At 40.4% G+C, this 24,085-nt stretch overlaps 1 protein-coding gene across 10 annotated transcripts in view; it reads right to left on the reverse strand.

Annotated features, from left to right (window-relative positions):
* Positions 1-24,085, reverse strand: part of kmt2c.L (lysine methyltransferase 2C L homeolog) — a 173,555-nt gene that overhangs the window by 102,919 nt on the left and 46,551 nt on the right. For all 10 annotated transcript variants that reach the window (XM_041565790.1, XM_041565791.1, XM_041565792.1 and 7 more), the window contains exons 3-4: positions 21,423-21,561; positions 14,843-15,031 (exon numbers count right to left, since the gene is read on the reverse strand). In XM_041565790.1, the coding sequence (XP_041421724.1) occupies positions 14,843-15,031; positions 21,423-21,561 (328 nt within the window). The remainder of the gene's footprint in view (positions 1-14,842; positions 15,032-21,422; positions 21,562-24,085) is intronic.

Below are 24,085 nucleotides of genomic sequence, written 5' to 3' on the forward strand. Positions count from 1 at the left end.
GTGATAATGCATGCAGTCTAATTTACGCTAGCAACCAGTGGCTTGAATAAGAGACTGGAAAGATGAACCCCATTGTGATAATGCATGCAGTCTAATTTACCCTAGCAACCAGTGGCTTGAATGAGAGACTGGAAGGATGAACCCCAGTGTGATAATGCATGCCGTCTAATTTACCCTAGCAACCAGTGGCTTGAATGAGAGACTGGAACAATAAACCCCAGTGTGATAATGCATGCAGTCTAATTTACCCTAGCAACCAGTGGCTTGAATAAGAGACTGGAAGGATGAACCCCAGTGTGATAATGCATGCAGTCTAATTTACCCTAGCAACCAGTGGCTTGAATAAGAGACTGGAAGGATGAACCCCAGTGTGATAATGCATGCAGTCTAATTTACCCTAGCAACCAGTGGCTTGAATAAGAGACTGGAAGGATGAACCCCAGTGTGATAATGCATGCAGTCTAATTTACCCTAGCAACCAGTGGCTTGAATGAGAGACTGGAACAATAAACCCCAGTGTGATAATGCATGCAGTCTAATTTACCCTAGCAACCAGTGGCTTGAATAAGAGACTGGAAGGATGAACCCCAGTGTGATAATGCATGCAGTCTAATTTACCCTAGCAACCAGTGGCTTGAATAAGAGACTGGAAGGATGAACCCCAGTGTGATAATGCATGCAGTCTAATTTACCCTAGCAACCAGTGGCTTGAATAAGAGACTGGAAGGATGAACCCCAGTGTGATAATGCATGCAGTCTAATTTACCCTAGCAACCAGTGGCTTGAATAAGAGACTGGAAGGATGAACCCCAGTGTGATAATGCATGCAGTCTAATTTACCCTAGCAACCAGTGGCTTGAATAAGAGACTGGAAGGATGAACCCCAGTGTGATAATGCATGCAGTCTAATTTACCCTAGCAACCAGTGGCTTGAATAAGAGACTGGAAGGATGAACCCCAGTGTGATAATGCATGCAGTCTAATTTACCCTAGCAACCAGTGGCTTGAATAAGAGACTGGAAGGATGAACCCCAGTGTGATAATGCATGCAGTCTAATTTACCCTAGCAACCAGTGGCTTGAATAAGAGACTGGAAGGATGAACCCCAGTGTGATAATGCATGCAGTCTAATTTACCCTAGCAACCAATGGCTTGAATGAGAGACTGGAAGAGTATTGCCGTAACAACAGCAATAAAATTTTAGCCTCACGGTGCTGCTGGGGGTCAGTGATCACTACTGGAAAGGAGGCAGAAGATTAATAATTCATAAACTATAACAGATAAAACATGAAGACCAATTGAAAAGTTGCTCAGAATAGGACATTCTACAAAATACTAAAAGTTACCATAAAGCTGAGTCACATAAACAAGTGTTCTGCAGAACCAATCTGAACCCTAAAAACTTCTTTCAAAATAAGGACTGGAAATCCCGAGCAAAATCCCATTTTGGGTGCAGAACAGTTGAAGATGCAGAAAACGAAACGACTGTTTAATGAGACGAAAATGTGGCAAAGCAGTGGCGAGTACATGAAATGCCATTTCCATACGACGGGGTAAAGAACAATCCAGAATCAGAATGCGGTCCAAACCATTGCGCCATTACTCACACTAATATTGCATTTAATCTTTACAAACACAAGGCCATTAATCAGCGTTTATATGCAATGCTCAATTAAGGAGAAATGCCTTTTTGTTCAGCATTGCTGCTCCCTCATGTGAAACCTCATCAAACTGTCACATAGTGTTAGCCACTGTCACTTTACTGGGATGGAGTACGGTCACTGTGCACAGCGGCATAAAGAACTATAGAACTGGGGAAGCAGAAAGAACTACAGAGGCGATGCCCATGTGGGGCACATGCTTGCACCCCCCCCCACCCAAACTAAGAATACCTTTGTTTAATGTGTACAAGTAATGAGTGTTAGTCCCTTTGCCAACCATCAATCAAACTGGGGCTCATGGGCAGTACCATTCAACAATTAGCCTAATACAGATATGGGACCAGTTATCCGGAAACCCGTTTTCCAGAAAGCTCCAAATTACGGAAACGCCTTCTCCCATAGACTCCATTTTATCCAAATAATCCACATTATTTTCTCTGAGATAATAAAACAATAGCTTGTACTAGAGTCCTGCAGCGGGTCGGGTACCCGCAGGTTAGCCGCAAAAAAGGCGGGCACCCTGCAGAATGAGGGGAGGATTTTAGATGTATAGATGCGGGACGCGGGTATGCAGGTCACATCTAAATTTCTTATCTTATGCAATATTGTCTTTTTATATATTATATGTCCCACCCACTGTTGATGATGTCACTTCTGGTTTGCAGCACCATCACGTCCTGTTTGATGGTGGTTGGCGGATTGCGGATAAGGCAGTTGCGGGTCCGGGTCGGGTAGCGGATCAAAGTGGGTAAATATGTGGGTTGCGGTTCAGATCTTGGAAATTGGTTTCGTGCAGGACTCTAGCTTGTACTTGATCCCAACTAAGATATAATTAATCCTTTTTGGAAGCAAAACCAGTCTATTGGGTTTAATTAGTGTTTACATGATTGTTTAGTAGACTTAAGGTATGAAGATCCAAATTACAGAAAGACCAGTTATCCGGAAAACCCCAGGTCCCGAACATTCTGGACAACAGGTTCAATAGATGAAATTCGGATTATAGCATCATCTTTTATGACAGATGTAACCTAATTTTCTTCTGTTTTTAGAATTTCTTACAACCTCTAAAGCTTAGCCTCTGATCAGCCGCCTGAAGCCCACTGAGCATGTGCAGTGCCACGGACTCTTAGATGGCATTACGTGGTACAAGACGTTGAGCTCCTGTGGGCAACTTTGAAAGCCTGGATCCAAACTAATATAGAGTAGAGTCCTGCGCGGGTCCATTTTTTGGGACCCGTACCCGCAACCTGCAATCTATAACCCGGACCCGCAACCCACATTCTTACTCGCTTGGACCCGTTACCCGACCCGCAAGTACCTTATCCGCAACCTGGACCCACGACCCGCTGACCATCAAGAATCAGGAAGTGCTGCCATTGTAAACCGGAAGTGGCGTCATCGGAAGTAGCCGTGACCAGAAAAAAAGGAGTAAATATCGATATTGAGAAGACCCGCGGCCCGCAAACCTGCAGAACCGCCGACCAGCGTCTATACCCGCACCTGGAACTTCTACATGCAACCCGCAGGGTACCGCAGGTTTTTGTGGGTAACTCGGATACTCGACCCGCTGCAGGACTCTAGTATAGAGCTGCTAAACCTCTGCGCTGGTACTGTAAGTTCTGTATATAAATTACAGAAAGAAATAAAATGTAATTCTAAGCAGCGTTCCAATATACATAACAATGGAGCAGAAGCCAAATGCTAAACATCTGTCTTGGCTAGAAGAACAGTTACCTTCTGCTACATTGTTTCAAGAGTCAGAACCAGAAAGGCAGATTTCAGTTAAAGCAACAAATAATTTTTAATGGTTTTACACTCTGTTCCAATAGGGAATAAAAGATAAAGAATATCATTTTAGTGGATACACAAAGGAAATATAAGGAAGGGTGTTCAGGGAGGGGGTAGTTGTTCAACTTTGATTAACTTTTAGAATAATGAGTGAGACAATTTGCAATTGGTTTTCATTTCATTATTTGTGTTTTTTTTATAGTTATTTAGCTTTTTATGCAGCAGCTCTCCAATTTGCAATTTCAGCTATTTGGTTGCTAGGGTTCAAATTACCCTAGCAGCCATGTACTAATTTGGATAAGAGACTGGAATATGAATAGGGGAGGGTCTGAAAAGAAAGATGAGTAATAAAAAGTAGCAATGTGTAGCCGGATGGGGCAGGTTAGTGATATTGGCTGGAGTATGAGCGACTATAAACTACATAGAGACAAGAGCTGGTGCTGTATAATGTGGCTACACACACATCCAAGGAAGGAAACCTTGATTCCCATGAAGGGAATGGTTAGACTTCATGCTCATATCATTCTCAGCAATAAAAAAAAGCACATCTTCCATTTGACCCGACACATTCTATAAATGAGAATTTTCCCCTTTTCTGCCATGCAAGCCTCGGGCAATGAGTGCAAGCAGTTGACACTTTGCTATGGATTATCCAGCTGTCGGGGGAAAGCACATTAACTGCCATTTAGCTCTGCAGCTCATTATGCGGCGTGAAGCTACGTTATGTAACGCACACTTGCCACATATCTAATCACATCACTGTAACCCTGGGCAAGGTATATACACACACATCTCTATGCATTTCTACTGGATAACAACATTGCATTCAGAAAACTCTTTCCCAAAATAACATGCACCTGTGCTGCAAAGCTCTTCTTCCCCCTGACAGTTGGAGCTGTACTTTTCCTTTAATTTCTCCTTAATGACAGTTGATAAAAATGTAATTATTCTCACTGGGCCAGCCAGCTGCAAAGCTACTGAAATCTCCCATTGGCATGATTGGGAAACACCAGAATCCCCCAGCACCGACACTTTTAAGCCTATTTACCTTCAGTACAGCATTTTCGGCTGAAAAACGGCAATTCTGCCAATTTCAGATGTTCCCCATTCGAATCACAAGTAGTCACAGGTGGTGATTTCTGACAAATAAAAACATCCCTAGAACAAACCCAAAAGGGGGGATTACAGACGGCTAGAAAGGCTGTATTCTATATACAGGTATGGGACCTGTTATCCAGAATGCTCGGGATCAGGGGCTTTACAGATAACGGATATTTCCGTAATTTGAATCTTCATACCTTATACCTAGAAAATCATTTAAACAGATCCCATGTATGAACTGAACTGCACTGCACCATCCTAATGGCTCAGCGGCCCTATAACAGTAATTATTCAAGGCTTTCAAATTTGTTCCCATGAGTTCCCCATCTTGGATCTTGTTGGGCCATCTTTTAAATGCCAGTGGCACTGCACATGCTCAGTGAGTTCTAGGCTGCTGTTGAGAACTAAGTTTAGGGGTTGTTGGAAATCAAGCAGAAAATGAAGTTTGTCTGTGACAGAGCTGATTATTATTTAATTCTGAATTCATTACTAATTATACCTAGCATATTGGGACTCACAGTTATTAAAGGGGATACTGTCATGGGAAAACATTTTTTTTTCAAAATGAATCAGTTAATAGTGCTGCACCAGCAGAATTCTGCACTGAAATCCATTTCTCAAAAGAGCAAACAGATTTTTTTATATTCAATTTTGAAATCTGACATGGGGCTAGACGTATTGTCAATTTCCCAGCTGCCCCCAGTCATGTGACTTGTGCTCTGATAAACTTCAATCACTCTTTACTGCTGTACTGCAAGTTGGAGTGATATCACCCCCTCCCTTTCCCCCCCCCCAGCAGCCAAACAAAAGAACAATGGGAAGGTAACCAGATAGCAGCTCTCTAACACAAGATAACAGCTGCCGGTAGATCTAAGAACAACACTCAATAGTAAAAACCCATGTCCCATTGAGACACATTCAGTTACATAGAGAAGAAAAAACAGCAGCCTGCCAGAAAGCATTTCTCTCCTAAAGTGCAGGCACAAGTCACATGACCAGGGGCAGCTGGGAAATTGACAAAATGTCTAGCCACATGTCAGATTTCAAAATTGAATATAAAAAAATCTGTTTGCTCTCTCTTTTGAGAAATGGATTTCAGTGCAGAATTCTGCTGGAGTAGCACTATTAACTGACTGTTTTGGAAAAAAAACATGTTTTCCGATGACAGGTTCCCTTTAAAGATGCAATTTTGGAAAATAGACTCCATTTCTGTATAAATATCATTAAAACAACAGCTGCAGATGTTGTTATTTCTGTAAAGACAACACTGGCCAGTTAGACTGACTGAGCTATTGGGCAAATGAAGGAAAGCATGTTCCCTCTAGTAAGTACCAATGCATTTAAATGGCCAAACCCAACTAATGCTGGAGTATTTCCAGAACAGGTATGGGATCCGTTATTCGGAAACCCATTATCCAGATTATCCGAATTACGGGATGGCCATCTCCCATAGACTCCATTGTATCCAAATAATCCAAATTTTTTTAAAAAAAAAGTATTTCCCTTTTCTCTGTAATAATAAAACAGTAGCTTGTACTTGATCCCAACTGAGATATAATTAATCCTTATTTAATGTTTAAATTAAGGATGCACCGAATCCACTTTTTTGGATTCAGCCGAACCCCCGAATCCTTCACGAAAGATTTGGCCGAATACTGAACCGAATCCATATGCAAATTAGGGGTGGGAAGGGGAACCATTTTTTACTTCCTTGTTTTCTAACAAAAAGTCATGCAATTTCCCTCCCCACCCCTAATTTGCATATGCAAATTAGGAGTTGGATTCGGTTCGGCGGGGCAGAAGGATTCGGCCGAATCCTGCTGAAAAAGGCCGAATCCCCGCTCCTGGATTCGGTGCATCCCTAGTTTAAATGATTTTCTAGAAGACTATGAAGATCCAAATTACAGAAAGATTTGTTATCCGGACCCGACCATTCTGGATAACAGGCCCCGTACCTGTACAACAATAAAGCAGTAGACCAATTCTAATTCTAATTTTGTAAAAAAAAAATCAGGGCCAAATCCAAACAAAAAACCAATGAGAACATGGCAGCTCGCACAGGAGCCATAGAGGTAGGAAAATCACAACTATACTGGTTTATTGGAATCAAAGCACAGTATATAATTATTATACTTCCTACACATCCCTGGTGAAACCAGTTCATTGATGTAGCATTGCCAGTTTCACTTTTGGGGCTTATCAGAGATCCCCAGGGCATCACTCCAGAGTTTCTTAGTACGGCAAACAATGTGATTAGTACACTGCATTCCAACTGCATTCATAGCCAGCAGCCGGCCTTCAGATTGCTCAGGCTGATATACAAAAACCATCCATAATGGAATGGAGCCAACAGGTACAAGAAAATGCTTGGAAACAGGGGAAAGACTTTTTATGGGAAAAACCATCCAACAAAAAATATTGCTAAAATAAAAGAGGTAACAAAAGATAATGATCAACTGCAAATTATCCAATAAAATAATGACCAACTGCAAATTATCAAATAAAATAATGACCATATGCAAATTATCCAATAAAATAATGACCAACTGCAAATTATCAAATAAAATAATGACCAACTGTAAATTATCAAATAAAATAATGACCATATGCAAATTATCCAATAAAATGATGACCAACTGCAAATTATCCAATAAAATAATGACCAACTGTAAATTATCCAATAAAATAATGACCAACTGTAAATTATCCAATAAAATAATGACCAACTGCAAATTATCCAATAAAATAATGACCAACTGTAAATTACCCAATAAAATAATGACCATCTGCAAATTATCCAATAAAATAATGACCAACTGCAAATTATCCAATAAAATAATGACCAACTGTAAATTATCCAATAAAATAATGACCAACTGTAAATTATCCAATAAAATAATGACCATCTGCAAATTATCCAATAAACAGCTCTCTGCCTCATAATGAAGTAGTTCTTCTAAGTCAGGAAAAGTTCAGTTTATGGTCATGGCGCCCTTTAAAAAGAACGGAGAGCTAGAAGTTCCTTTAAGAAAAAATATGGGCACCCTTAAAAACGTAAATACAAATAGAATTGAGAGGGATGCTTACATAGTACAAGCACCAATCAATGGCCGGCCGCAGGGCTCTCACCCCTGCCATGACACAGCTCTCTCCAGCACAGCCGCTGCATGAACCGTCCCTGTTTGATATTGTTGCTTTCTACCTCCCCTCTTGATCATGAAACTGGCCCCGCTCCAGCCCTAACGACCAATCAGATGTAAGCAACACAAGAAAGCCCCCCGGGGCTCGGCACTGGCCCGGGGCCATGTCAGTGCTCAGAGTTATTACATCAGCAGGACACAGGGATACTCACCAGCTTCCAACATAAATCAATTTTACTCTTTCCAAAATAAAAAGCCCTTGTGACCCTCTCATATGCAAGTTTGCCACACTTTGTGTGTTTAAAGCCTGAAATCTCTTCTTATATCCACGTAGAGATTATTTGCTTGTCTATTTACAAGAATGGTAAAATACTGTGAGTTATGTGCAGTAAGCCGTATTTCAATTCACATGGGTGGGGGCTGCCTTACTGACTGCCATACAGACTGCCATACAGACTGCCATACAGGTATTTGCCTGAGGAATTCATCAATTTACAATAGAGCATCTTTTTAAAGGGGTTGTTCGTCTTTAAATTTGCTTTTAGCATGATGTAGATCAGGGGTCCCCAACCTTTTTTACTTGTGAGCCACATTCAAGTGTAAAAAGAGTTGGGGAGCAACGCAAGCATGAAAAAGTCCCTTGGGGTGTTAAATAAAGTCTATGATTGGCTATTTGGTAGCCCCTTTGTGGACTGGCAGCCTACAAGAGGCTCAACTTGGCAGTATACTTAGTTTTTATGCAATTAAAACTTGCTTTCAAGCTTGGAATTCAAAAATAAACACCTGCTTTGAGGACCCTGAGAGCAACATCCAAGGGGTTGGAGAGCAACATGTTGCTCGCGAGCTACTGGTTGGGGATCACTGATGTAGATAGTAGGGATGCACCGAATCCCCGAATCCTTCATGAAAATTCAGTCGAATACCGAACCGAATCATAATGTTGCAAATTAGGGGCTTCCTTGTTTGTGATGAAAAGTCACAATTTCCCTTCCGCCCCTAATTTACATATGCAAATTAGGATTCAGATTTGGTTTGGCCAGGCACAAGGATTTGGCCGAGGCTGAATCCTGCTGAAAAAGGCAAAATCCTGCCGAAAAAGGCAGAACTTGGATTCGGTCCATTCCTAGTAGAGAACATTTGCAATTGTTTTTCATTTTTTGTTTTTTGTGTTATTTAGCGTTTTAGCAGCTCTCTAGTTTGCAATTTCTGCAATCTGGTTGCTAGGGTCCAAATCCCTTAGCAACCGAGCACTGATTTGAAGAAGAGACTGGAATATGATTAGGAGAGGCCTGAATAGAAAGAGGAGTAATAAAAAAGTAGCAATAACAATAAATGTAGTTTTATATAGCATTTGTTTTTTTAGATGGTGTCAATGACCCCCATTTGAAAGCTGGGAAGAATCAGAAGAAGGCAAATAATTCAAAAACTATAAGAAAAAGAAAAAATGATGGCCAATGGAAACGTTGCTTAGAATTAGCGATTCTATAACTTACTAAAAGTTAACTTAAAGGAGAAGGAAAGCTACAGAGGCAGTTTATTGTCAATAGATTAGCTGCAATTGTTCAAGATAGAATGATATATTTATTCTGTAGAATGCTTTACTATACCTGAGTAAAAAGCTCTAGAAGCTCTCTCGGTTTGTTTAGGATAGCAGCTGCCATATTAGCTTGTGACATCACTTCCTGCCCGAGTCTCTCCCTGCTGACTTATAGCTCTGGGCTCAGATTACAACAGGGAGGGAGGGAGAGAAGAGCAAACTGAGCATGCTCAAGCCCAAGCCCTGGAGGTTAAGCTGAAAACAGGAAGTCTGATACAGAAGCCCATGTGTACACAATAGAAGGAAAGAAATGCTACTTATGCTTATGAGCAGCATTACTTTGAGGGTTTACTGGTGTCTTTATATAGACCTTTCTGATAAAGCTTAAGGTGGCCATACACAGGCCGATAAAAGCTGCCGACAGACCAGTCGGCAGCTTATTGGCCCATGTATGGGGCCCCCCGACGGGCTTCTCCCGATCGGATGGGACAAAAAATTTCGTCAGATTGCGGCCGCATGTGTTCGTTGATGTGGTCCCGCGATCCAACCGCCTGTTCCCATTCGTTAGGATGGATCAGCCCGATATTGCCCACCTCAAGGTTGGCATATCGGAGAGAGATCCGTTCGTTTGGCGACATCGCCAAACAAGCGGATCTTTCCGTGTATGGCCACCTTTACTTAGTTTTAACCTTTCCTTCTCCTTTAAAGGTAAACCACCCCTTTAATGTATATAAAGTTTTTCTTACATAGAGAGAGAATTAATTGCTGGTATGTAAAATGCCACAAGGATACATATGCATGCATCCAAAATAGGGATGCACCGAATCCACTATTTTGGATTCAGCCGAACCCCCGAATCCTTTGTGAAAGATGCGGCCGAATACTGAACCGAATCCGAACCCTAATTTGCATATGCAAATCAGCGAGGGAAAAATATTATTTTTTTTGTCTTCCTTGTATTGTGACGAAAAGTCACATGATTTTAAGGATTCGGGTTCGGCCAGGCAAAAGGATTCGGCCGCATTTGAATCCTGCTGAAAATGGCTGAATACGTAACTGAATCCTGGATTCGGTGCATCCCTAATCCAAAATATAGAATATTTTGGGGCCCATTTACATAGCTCGAGTGAAGGAATAGAATAAAAAAAACTACGAATTTCAAATGTTTTTTTTGGCTACTTCGACCATCAATAGGGGCTACTTCGACTACAACTTCGAATCAAACGATTCGAACTAAAAATCGTTCGACTATTCGATAGTCGAAGTAATGTCTCTTTATAAAAAAAAAACAAAACTTTGACCCCCTAGTTCGCCACCTAAAACCTACTGAAGTCAATGTTAGCCTATGGGGAAGGTCCCCATAGGCTTTGCTACCTTTTTTTGGTCGAAGAAATATTGTTCGATCGACGGATTAAAATCCTTCGAATCGAACGATTCAAAGGATTTAATCGTTCGATCGAACGAATTGCGGTAAATCCTTCTACTTCGATATTCGAAGGATTTCCATTCGGCAGTGGAATATCGAGGGTTAATTAACCCTCGATATTTGACCCTAAGTAAATCTGCCCCTTTGTGTCAACAGTTCTGTGCCTTTAGTGAAAAGAAGGGGGTTTGTTTGTACATGTGGCGTATTATCTGCCCGACCCTGCCGTGCCCCACGTCATTAACTACAATGGAAAGCTCCCCAGGCCAAAATGCACCTGTAGTGAATGAATGACTGCTGCTCGGGATCAGGTAAAGGAAAATGACACACATACTTGGCAATGTCAGACACATCCTCACTCCCTGCAGCGTTGCCTTTGACCGGCTGCCAGACACACACCCACACTGGGAGCCAAGAGAGAATCGCTTCCAGTTCTCCCTGAAACCTCACGCTAACCCTCGAGGGATTTATTCGCAGGTGGATTGCCATCACAAAGCCTCAGGAGTTACAACTCGGCGCTGAATCAGCACTTTGGCAAAAGCAAGAGGATGTGAAACAAACATATTGCAACAGAATTTCATTTTGTTTGAACCATTATATACGAAGGGCCAAAAACAAAGGAATAAAAAAACCTTCTGATGATTCTTTAAAGGAGCAGTTCAGTAGAAAAATAAAACCTGTGCAAAACAAAAAATATTTCTGATATAGTTAGTTAGCCAAAAATGTAATGTATAAAGGCTGGAGTGACTGGATGTGTAACATAATAGCCAGAACACTACTTCCTGCTTTTCAGCTCTCTAACTCTGAGTTAGTCAGTGACTATAAGGGGGGTCACTTGGGACATAACTGTTCAGTGAGTTTGCAATTGATCCTCAGCATTCAGCTTAGATTCAAAAGCAACAGTTATGACCCATGCCCCCCCCCTCAAGTCACTGATTGGTTACTGCCTGGTAACCAATCAGTGGAAAGCAAGAGAGCTGAAAAGCAGGAAGTAGTGTTCTGTCTATTATGTTACACATCCACTCACTCCAGTCTTTATACATTGCATTTTTGACTAACTAACTATAATGAAAATATTTTTCATTTTGCACAATGTATCCAAAAGAAAACGGAAACAATGTATTAAACCAAACCCAAAATGTCAACAGGCATCTACCCAGCTGAGGTCAGAAAGCTTACGTGTAAAATGTAATTTTACAAATTCAGTTGCTACCGAAAGTAATAATATCCGTCTGTCACGGACTTCACAATGACTGTAGCAGAAACCAGTCTTCCTCCAGCAAGTTTCTATTTCCCACAATACCTTGCGTAGGTCCATTCTTCAACAACTGCAACGGAGAGACTGATGAGGGGGACTACCAGCAGATCCCCTGGAGGAGCTTAGAACTACAGGTTTGGGACCGATTATCCAAAATGCTTGGGGCCTGGGGGTTTCCTGGATAACGGATCTTTCCATAATTTGGATCTTCATACCTGAAGTCTACTAGAAAATCATGTAAACATTAAATGAACCCAATAGGCTGGTTTTGCCTCCAATAAGGATTAATTATATCTTAGTTGGGATCAAGTACAAAGTATTGTTTTATTTACTTCTGCTAGGTACATGTATGGGACCTGGTATACAGAATGCTCTGGACCTGGGGTCTTCTGGATAACAGATCTTTCTGTAATTTGGATCTTCATACCTTAAGTCTACTAGTAAATCATTTAAACATTAAATAAACCCAATAGGCTGGTTTTGCTTCCAATAAGGATTAATTATATCTTAGTTGGGATCAAGTACAAGCTACTGTTTTATTATTACGGAGAAAAAGCAAATCATTACTTAAAATTCGGATTATTTGGATAAAATGGAGTCTATGGGGGACAGCCTTTCCGTAACACAGAGCTTTCTGGATAATAGCTTTTCAGATAACAGATCCCATACCGGTACATATTTTAGGTGGCAGTTGGTCTCTTTTTGGGGAGGCTAAGTGCCCCTAAAGCCTCATTGTTCTCTGCCAACACAATAAGTTACCTATTTAATAACCACCTCTCTCCCAACATGGTGAGCGCTAGGTGGGACCATGACCTGGTCCCAGAATTCCCAAATATGGAGATCTGATGCCCATCAGATGTCCTTGAACTACAATTCCCAGCAGCCTTTGGCATTCAGTGGGATAAAGGTAGTTGAATTCAATATCATCTTGGAGGGCTGCAGATATGTAAGGAAAATAAAATGGACCTGCTGACTGGAACATGGGTCCAATGGAGTTAGAGAAGTGCAAATGAGCCTGGTGGCACAAGCAGCTGGCACTCCGAGTAGTAGTTCAGCTGTCAGAGAGCAAGACGGGCCCTACTTCACAGAGATTTACTCCATCACGCTTGCCATACAGCACCGGCTAATTAAATGTTAGTGCAAACACAATAAATTAAAGCAAAGTCCCACGGCACATTGATGGCAACCCATTTCACTGTAGTGCGGATGATTTTGCCCCATCAAGTTTTTCAATTATCATCACAAAAGATTAACTAAACAGCTCGGCTGGATACGGTTTCCCTTGCTCCCCTGTCACAAGGAAGGATCCTTAGTCGGGAGATTTATGTTCTTTGTGCTCTGATTTTTATTCCCCAGCGAGGAGAGCCGAGGCAGTAAAGCTGATTTCAGACTAATAGCTCCCAATCATACTGGTTAAATACTAATAGCAGACGTGCAGTTTCTCAGCATGCAAAGGCCTGAGTTCAGTGGGCTTGTCCCAGCTACCAGGCAAAAGCACCGGTTTAACCTTCACGGGAGTTCGGCGCCTGGAAACCACAAGAGGATACTATTTTGTGATTCTGTTCAGAAGACTAATTCTAATTAGAGGTGTGCAACGGGAAGCATACAGAGCCGCACAGCAGCACACGCAGGAAACATAAACACTGGAATCACAAAAGGTTTCTCACGCGTTTGGCGTTCAGACAGCTACCCAACCTCCCCAAACAGGGGTATCAGGGTTATATTCTAACCATATTGTTTTGTAGGGTAGGCACTCAGAGAGCAGTCCCCCAGGTAGTAGTAGTAAAAAACAGGTCTTTTTATTGAGGTACAAGCGTGGATCACAGCCTTATGCGTTTCGTGTTCTCACAAAATCATAGGCTTCTATATTCTAACCACTCCAGAAAGAGAGAGAAGCTAAAGCAGCTGTAAGAGCAACAGCCACCAAAGATGCCTCTGAAATCACAGAAAATAAAAATAGGTTGGCACTACAAGTAGTTCATGTCTCTCTATGGGGAAAACCACACTGATATCCGGCACAAAACAGAAGCAACCACTGGAACCCAGTTACATGCTGAAAAAAAGTAATAAGAACCTCTTGGTTTTCCTCTTTTTTTGGGCAAGAAGCAGAAACTGTGAGGAGAAGAAGTAGTAGTAAGGCAAGAGAATTTCGATAACACTTAGACCCCCCCCCCCCCCCCGCAATGTAAGTGATAAGGATATTTGAAGTCTCTGAGCAGTTCTGTGACCATATACTGTAAAAGCACAAGGCTACAGGCAGAGGTATACAGGGAACTCTGAGTATCACTCATGTATTATGAGGGATAATGTACCCCTACTGTAAATGATAAGGATATTAGAAGTCACTGAGGGGTTGTTCTGTGACCATATAAAGGCACAAGGCTGCAGGCTGAGTTATACAGGGAACTCTGAGTATCACTCATGTATTATGAGGGATAATGTACCCCCTACTGTAAATGATAAGGATATTAGAAGTCACTGAGGGGGTTCTGTGACCATATAAAGGCACAAGGCTGCAGACTGAGTTATACAGGGAACTCTTAGTATCACTCATGTATTATAAAGGATAATGTACCCCCTACATTTTTATATTGCAAAAGATTCAATAAAACATGTGACACCCCTACACACTCTTTACAACCGAGCACCATTTATAAGAATAGGGATTACAGAATATTATGCTGTACATTTTCAGTACAATCCTACATACTGGCACATGTTAAAGACGGCTGTATATTGTCCCTCCATGTCACACAGGGTGATTAGTTGCTGCAAATAGGTTCCATTCCTTCTAATGCCACAAGCAGCCAGAGAAAGCAACAAGAACTCTATCTGGGCAGCTGCAAGTAGAAGCTCCGAGCGTCCTTGTGACTTAAGCCTTACACCCATCCAATTCTAATGTAGCTTTTGGCACAATAAATAAACAACTCTTACTTTCTTGGCCCTCTTTGTTTCTCTGTCCTTCCGCTGTTTTTGCATGTCTCATCATTGCTTTCAGTGTCCGTGGTCTCTGAATGGGTTTTCCATGGCAGAGGAAAGTCTGGCGTTGGCCTGAACAGCTTCAATTCTCCCTGACCCAAGAGACTTCGTTCTCCACAATAACAAAAGGCGCAAAGTTGTTCACTAAAATAAAAACGGAAAAATAAACAGTTAGATCCTGAGCACAAGCCCAAGCTTTTAAAGGAGCAGCGGAACTATAGTATGAAAAATATTACATTGTTCATTTATTCATACCCAGTGCTTGAATAAAAGGTTTCTATTAAACTGGACTTCTTTGGCCTGCTCTATACATATTTATGCATGGTATAAATAATCAGGAATCAGAACCATAGCATGCAGTACATATAAAGCCATATTAAAGAGGTTGTTCACCTTTAAATTAACTTTTAGTATGATGAAGAGAGCGATATTCTGAGACACTTTGCAATTGGTTTTCATTTTTTATTATTTGTGGTTTTTTGAATTATTTAGCTTTTTATTCAACAGCTCTCCAGTTTGCAGTTTCAGCAGTCTGGTTGCTAGGGTTGAAATTACCCTAGCAACCATGCATTGTATAAGAGAATGGAATATGTATAGGAGAGGGTCAGAATAAAAGATAAGGAATAAAAGTATCAACAACAATAAATTTGTAGCCTTATAGAGCATTAGGTTTTTTTAGATGGGGTCAGTGACACTCATTTGAAAGCTGAAAAGAAAAAAAGAAAAAACCTAAATAAATGAAATAAAAAAACCTTTAAATAAGAGACGGGAATATAAATAGGAGAGGCCTGAGTAGAAATATGAGTAATAAAAAGTAGTAACAACTATAAATGTGTAGCCTTATAGAGCATTTGTTTTTAGATGGGGTCAGTGAGCCCCATTTGAAAGCTGAAAAGAGTCAGAAGAAAAAGGCAAATAATGTAAAAACTATAAAAAATAAATAATGACCGCCCGTATTTCCGGCATTATGATCTGACGGGCATATCGGTGGAGAGATCATGTAGAGACAATTTGCAATTGATTTTCATTTTTGATTATTTGTGGTTTTTGAGTTATTTAGCTTTTTATTCAGCAGCTCTCCAGTTTGCAGTTTTAGCAATTGTGTTGCTAGGGTCCAAATTACCCTAGCAACCATGCATTGATTTGAATAAGAGACTGCAATATGAATAGGAGATGGATGAATAGAAAGATGAGTAATAAAAAGTAGCAATAACAGTCCCCCCCGAATCGGACCGTATGTCTCTGCCCTAAAAGGGGAAATAAGCATATATAATACACAAAAGCCATGAATATCCTGTAAATTATATCCTTATAAACGGTGAGTAGTGATGTCATCAGTTATAAACGGTGAGTAGTGATGTAATTTCTGTCACATGACTCACTAAAATTTGTGTATTATAATTAATAAAGTACCCCCAGTTGTAAAATATGAGGATATTATAAGTTACCTCGGAGTTCCATGACCTGTATAAAAACACTCGGCCTTCGGCCTCGTGTTTTTATATGGTCATGAAACTCCTCGGTAACTTATAATATCCTTATATTTTACAAGAGGGGGTACTTTATTCACTATATATCCTCTTGGCTGAATCCGGATACATTGTTTCAATGATAAGGAAGACTCTGCTGGTTAATGGCATATCGGGGGAAAGATCCGCTCATTTGGCGATGTCGCCAAACGAGCGGATCTTTGCGTCTATGGCCACCATAAGAGAGCTCCTGTACCTCCATGCTTTCACACAAGCCCCTATGTATACTTTCTAGTCTCTTCCTTTAAGGTCCCTTTAATTGTCGACAATTATATACAATGAAGAAGAAGCATTTAATAACATATTCGGTGTTGAGTCGGCTGTTATTTATCATGGTTAATAGAGAAACGCTTGGAAGATGAACTCCTGTTATGTCATTTGTTTATGGAAGCTGCAGCTGAAGTAAATCTGTAAATATTTAATAAGCTGCACATTTCATTATTAGCGAGATCCACTGGAAAACAAGAAGCGTGAGGTCACTGAATCCTCTTTACTCCTACACATACACAAGCTGCGCTCATTTTATGCACTGCTGTAACATGGGAATCTGAACATCTACTCATAATATAACATGGTCCCTGCTATTCCTTAAAGGAACAGTAACCCCAAAATATGAAAGTGTTTAAAAGGAATGACAATGTCATGTACTGTTGCTCTGCACTGTTAAAACTGGTGTGTTTGCTTCAGATACACTACTATAGTTTATATAAGCAAGCTGCTGTGTAGCCATGGGAGCAGCCATTCAAGCACAGGATACACAGTAGATAACAGATAAGTACTACTATAGTTTATATAAACACGCTGCTGTGTAGCCATGGGGGCAGCCATTCAAGCACAGGATACACAGTAGATAACAGATAAGTACTACTATAGTTTATATAAACAAGCTGCTGTGTAGCCATGGGGGCAACCATTCAAGCACAGGATACACAGTAGATAACAAACAAGCTGCTGTGTAGCCATGGGGCAGACATTCAAGCACAGGATACACAGTAGATAACAGATAAGTACTACTATAGTTTATATAAACACGCTGCTGTGTAGCCATGGGGGCAGCCATTCAAGCACAGGATACACAGTAGATAACAGATAAGTACTACTATAGTTTATATAAACAAGCTGCTGTGTAGCCATGGGGGCAACCATTCAAGCACAGGATACACAGTAGATAACAAACAAGCTGCTGTGTAGCCATGGGGCAGACATTCAAGCACAGGATACACAGTAGATAACAGATAAGTACTACTATAGTTTATATAAACAAGCTGCTGTGTAGCCATGGGAGCAGCCATTCAAGCACAGGATACACAGTAGATAACAGATAAGTACTACTATAGTTTATATAAACACGCTGCTGTGTAGCCATGGGAGCAGCCATTCAAGCACAGGATACACAGTAGATAACAGATAAGTACTACTATAGTTTATATAAACACGCTGCTGTGTAGCCATGGGGGCAGACATTCAAGCACAGGATACACAGTAGATAACAGATAAGTACTAGTATAGTTTATATAAACAAGCTGCTGTGTAGCCATGGGGCAGCCATTCAAGCACAGGATACACAGTAGTTAACAGATAAGTACTACTATAGTTTATATAAACAAGCTGCTGTGTAGCCATGGGGGCAGCCATTCAAGCACAGGATACACAGTAGATAACAGATAAGTACTAGTATAGTTTATATAAACAAGCTGCTGTGTAGCCATGGGGGCAGCCATTCAAGCACAGGATACACAGTAGATAACAGATAAGTACTACTATAGTTAATATACACAGGCTGCTGTAGCCATGGGGGCATCCGGGTTTTTTGAGTTATTTAGCTTTTAATTCAGCAGCTCTACAGTTTGTAATGTCAGCAATCTGCTTGCTAGGGTCCAAATTACCCTAGCAACCATGCACTGATTTGAATACGAGAATGGAGTAGGACAGGCCTGAATAGAAAGATGAGTAGTTCTAATAAAATTAATTGATCAGTCCTTGCAGCAGGGATTTTGGTCTCCCAACCGTTCAGCCTATATGTTGCAACTCCGAACTACTTCACATATGGCCACAAGGTTGACGCCCCTGTTCTTAAAGTCACGGAAGTGTGGGGTACCTTCCTTTTTGCTTTGATGGTTGCGTAACCCATAAATTGTTCCTGATCGTTTCCCTTGATTGTAATTAATCAATGTTTTTTCAGAAAATTGCAACAGCAAATCAAAACAAAATACATGAAAGGAATAAGCACTTTAAAGTTAATTCAGATATACTGTTTTATTTATTCTGTATCTTTTACATCCCTCTGTATATTTTCCTGCTTTTTTTTTGCAAACCACAGTCTATTGACGTGTTTCATCTTGTAGCATTTAATGTCAATGTAAGGAATGAAAGATCAATAACAAATTTACTACTTTAAAGGGGCCATTATAGGACAATAAAAGCTGCTGTCACGGTCCCTCTGGTTCTAATGGAAGAAATCCAGTAGCACACCGGTAGTATTGAAAAAATCTTCAGTGTTTTATTAGCCCATACATATACACAATAGGGCAACGTTTCGGGCCCAACTGGACCCTTTATCAAGCGTTGAGGCTTGATAAAGGGTCCAGTTGGGCCAGAAACGTTGCCCTATTGTGTATATGTATGGGCTAATAAAACACTGAAGATTTTTTCAATACTACCGGTGTGCTACTGGATTTCTTCCATTGGATGTGAAACTTGACCCAGCTTGCAGGCAAAGGTCCTCCAGTTTAGCACCTGGACCTACACAGGTGAATATAAGAGGGTAGAGCACTCCTAAATACTTGCTGTTGGTCCCTCTGGTTCTAGACAAACTGTAAATTGTACATATCTATATCCCACGAAATGTGACTTTCAAGGTGAACTGTCTCTTTAAAGGCTAGTCATTTGTCATATTTACCACAGCCACATACAAGGAGCAGCTACGAATAGTCTGTCAAATGGTGTGTAGTATTTAAAGGGATTCTGTCATGATTTTTATGATGTAGTTTTTATTTCTAAATGACACTGTTTTCACAGCAAATAATTCACTCTACAATATAAAATTTAATTCCTGAACCAACAAGTGTATTTAGCTGTAATATTGGTGTGTAGGTGCATCTCAGGTCATTTTGCCTGGTCATGTGATTTCAGAAAGAGCCAGCACTTTAGGATGGAACTGCTTTCTGGCAGGCTGCTGTTTTTCCTTCTCAATGTAACTGAATGTGTCTCAGTGGGACCTGGATTTTACTATTGAGTGTTGTTCTTAGATCTACCAGGCAGCTGTTATCTTGTGTTAGGTTGCTGCTATCTGTTTACCTTCCCATTGCTCTGTTAGGCTACTGGGGGGGGGGGTTGAAATCACTGTAACTTGCAGTACAGCAGTAAAGAGTGACTGAAGTTTATCAGAGCAGTCACATGACTGGGGGCAGCTGGGAAACTTACAACATGTCTAGCCCCATGTCAGATTTCAAAATAAAATATAAAAAAATCTGTTTGCTCTTTTGAGAAAAGGATTTCAGTGCAGAATTCTGCGGGAGCAGCACTATTAACTGATACGTTTTGGGAAAAAAAAAAACATTTTCCTATGACAGTATCCCTTCAAGCAAAGCTTTAAAGGGCAAATCAACCCATAAAAGTTTGCCTAATAAAGGATACAATAATTCTAAACAATTTTCCAATATACATTTATTAAAAGTTTTTAGTGCTTTTAAAGTTTTTTAAAAAAAAAAAAAAGAGTTGCTATTGAAAGCAGCATTTGCCTAATTTCTGCTTGTTACGTTCAAAACAGTGTTGCAAAAGTCTTGGTTCCCCAGCAAAGACAGGTCTGTTAATCAGCTGCCTTGTCTTACATTGTATCAACAGTCTGAGTCACCGGTGCAGAGAATAGAAAGGGACAGACACTGCTTTCAATAGCAATACATATACAAATAGTTTGAAATCCACAGAAAATTTTTAATAAATGTGTACTGCAACATTGCTTAAAATTGTGTTCTTTTATTAGGCAAAATGCTTGTATTTTGGGTTGACATTGCCTTTAAGAGCAAAATACCGAAAAATACATAAAAAAAAAAAAAACTGAAAAATTGTAATAAATTTATATTGAAAAGTTGCTTAAAATTGTGTTCTTTTATTAAGCAAAAATTGTGTTTTGGGGTTGACATTCCGTTTAAGGGCAAAATACCCCCCACCCCAAAGATCACCCCATGTACCAAAGGCCTTAGGACCATCTGGATATTGAGAAGAAAATGAGCTGTAGAGGATTTAAAGATGGCCCCTCGAGAACCTGTCTTTTCTGCTTTCAAAAGGCCTATGCTAATGTAATGTATAGAATTCATAAGAATCCACCTTACTGTAACACCAAAAAAATAAAAAAAAACATTTTAAGTAATAAAAATCTCATGTACTGTTGGCCTGCACTTGTAAAATGTATCGGTTTGCTTCAGAAACATGACTATATTTCATATAAAAAAGCTGCTGTGTAGCAATGGTGGAAATAGAAAAAAGTCTATATGGCACAGGTTCAATAGTGGATAATAGATAACACCATTATGTTCTACAGAGCTTATCTGCTGTGTAACCTGAGCCTTTTCTCCTTTGAATGGCTGCCCCCATGGCTACACAGCAGCTTTATTATATAAACTATAGTAGTACTTATCTGTGATCTACTGTGTATCCTGTGCTTGAATGGCTGCCCCCATGGCTACACAGCAGCTTATTCATATAAACTATATAAGTGTTTCTGAAGCAAACACAGTTTTAGCAGTGCAGGGCAACGCTGCATTATATTTTTATTACTTTAAAACACTCATTTTTGATGTTACTGTTCCTAACTAAGAGGGTGTATGAGGGTTTTCTTCCCCCCCCCCCCCATATCTAACTAATTAAGACATCTAGCTCTAGCTGGCAGCTGCTCATGCAGGCGGCTACTCCTTAGGAGCACAGCTCCAACTCCCAGAATCCGCCGCTTCCTTATTTGCCCTACCCCCAAAGCCCTGACTCAGCACCAGTTTGTACAATACACAGACCTGGTTTTGGCTTCAATTCCAACGGAGGCGGTGGAGCTTTCGGACTCCTCCAGTAACGAATGTTGCAGGGCGGGTGTTAGCTGTGCGATGCCGGCTGCTTCACTCGCCGCTCCCTCCTCCACGGGTTGTTCTTTAATCCCTACAACACAGATTAACAATGGTTTCAATGGATTCATCAGATAAAGGCAACCGAGGTCTCTAATGCTTGTGCTTTCAGTTTGGTCTTAAAATAGATGGTGAAATGTAATTCACGTAAGGATGGACCAGTTTGTTCTGAATTAAGACACATGAGGGGGTGGTCTATATTTATGTGTTGCTAACGTTTAACAGCCAAATTTGCTTTCCCTTTCCATGACTGGATATTCAATCAGTGATATCTATGGGTCTCACCTTAATGAGAAGTAATGGAAAAATACTGAGTGAACCAAGTCCCACCTAAAGGGACTGATATTCTTTGCTTCTGATTGGACACGAAGCAAGGGGAAGCTCCTTAGATGTATCCCAGGGTCTTAAAGGAATTGTTAAGTGTAAAAATAAAAACTGACTAACACAGAGTTAGAGAGCTGAAAAGCAGGAAGTTGGATTCTGGCTGTTTTATTAGACATCTGTTCACTCCAGCTTTTATATATTACATTTTTGGCTAACTTACTATATTAGAAACATTTTTTATTTTGCACAGCCTATTTATTTACACAGTTTTTATTTTCACACTGAACTGTTCCTTTAAAGGACAAGGGAATTTAAACTAAAGAAGTAGGTAGAAATGTTGTACGTTATGCTTTGTGCTTCTGTACCAGCCCAAGGCAACCACAGCCCTTTAGCAGTAAGATCTGTGTCTCCAAAGATGCCCCAGTAGCTCCCCATCTTCTTTTCTGCCGATTCACTGCACATGCTCTGTGCTGCTGTCACTTACTGAGCTTAGGGACCCACTCACAATATACAGTACACATAGAATAGAAATGTCACAATATAAGGATGATTAGTAATTAATACAGATAATTACTACATGGCAGCACAGAAACCAGTGCAATTAGCATCAGAATTTAATAATCAGCAAACCTGTAGCATCAGTTTATATTACGGACCAACCTCATTTTCTGCTGGATAATTAGTGACGAGCCCTAAGCTTAGCTTCTCAACATCAATAGGGGTGGCTGGAAAATTTTGATCTGGCGTCTTTGAAGGCACCCAAAAATTGGCCACTGTCAGTTGTGAATCATGTAATACAGGAAGAATTCTGTTGTTGCTACCTGAATATCTGACAATACAGCTCCACACGTGTGTATTGAAAGATCACAATTGTAACATCTATGCAATTAGGGATGTACCGAAGTTGTTTCAGATAGATCACGAGAAATAACGACTTTTAGTTTTTACAATGACTTTCTATTTTCTGTGTGACCGTTTTTCTAATACTGAAGTGTAAAGTGTAATTTTTCACCTTCTGAAGCAGCTCTGGGGGGTCGCCGACCCTGTAAACAGTTCTAAATGGATACATTTAGTTGATACATTTCTTATCTTTTTCCCTGCTGAGCAGAATCTCTGAGTTTCATTACAGGCCGCTGTTAGAGTTGATACAATAGTTGCTAATACTCCATAGATGCTGCTGAGAAATGGATCAACTAAATGTTGCAAAACTTCAACAGTTCAGAATCTGCACCTGAATTACTGAGCTGCCAGACTCAAACACCAGAGACAAAAATATTCAATTTTACAAAAACCAGTAAAAAATAAATAATGGAAAGTAATCAAAAGAAGTCTTTATTCTGGGGAACAATCTAAAAACAACTGAATTGAAAAAAAGTGTTTGGAAGGTGAACAATCCATTTGAATAAACCCAAAAGGCTGGTTTTGCTTCCAATAAGGATTAATTATATCTTAGTTGGGATCAAGTAGAAACTACTGTTTTATTATTACAGAGAAAAATTGGATTATTTGGATAAAATTAAGTCTATGGGAGATGGCCTTTCCATAATTTGGAGCTTTCTATATAATGGGTTTCCAGATAACGGATCCTATACCTGTACCCCAAAAAACCCAAGTAAGCAAGGTAGATGAGAGAAAAAGGAAATCATTTGGATTATTTGGATAAAATGGAGTCTATGGGAGACGGCCATTCTGTAATTCGGAGCTTTCTGGATAATGGGTTTCCAGATAACGGATCCTATACTGTACCCCAAAAAGCCCAAGTAAGCAAGGTAGATGCCTTGGCTGGAATTGATCCTAGGAGCCAGTGGTGCAAAACGGTAGTACAATAACGCTGGTATGAAGCCTTCTTCTCCTTTTCCATAAATTAAGCACATGGAAAAAGAACAAATCTCTCTATAAAGTTTATGTATATTGTACCTAGGCATATACTCAGTTCTCCGAGATGGTACCCACGACTTTAAGCTACAGTCCTACAGTGGGTCGGGCACCCGCGGGTTATCCGCACGAATTGCGGCGAATTCCTGGATTTTGCCGCCAGCAAATACATTCACGAATCTCCCACTCGCCAGCGTCAAAAAATTTTGGCCGCGCGTCCAAAGAGTCGATCACATCAAAATCGCCTCACGTCAACACTATTCAGACGTCCATTGACTTTAACGCCAGCGTCAAGATCGTTGCGGGCGACTTTTTGGACACGGACGTTCATTTTTCGAGTTTCACTTTTTTTGACGAAG

Source organism: Xenopus laevis, chromosome 6L (assembly GCF_017654675.1).
Source record: "Xenopus laevis strain J_2021 chromosome 6L, Xenopus_laevis_v10.1, whole genome shotgun sequence".
NCBI classification, from domain to species: Eukaryota; Metazoa; Chordata; class Amphibia; order Anura; family Pipidae; genus Xenopus; species Xenopus laevis.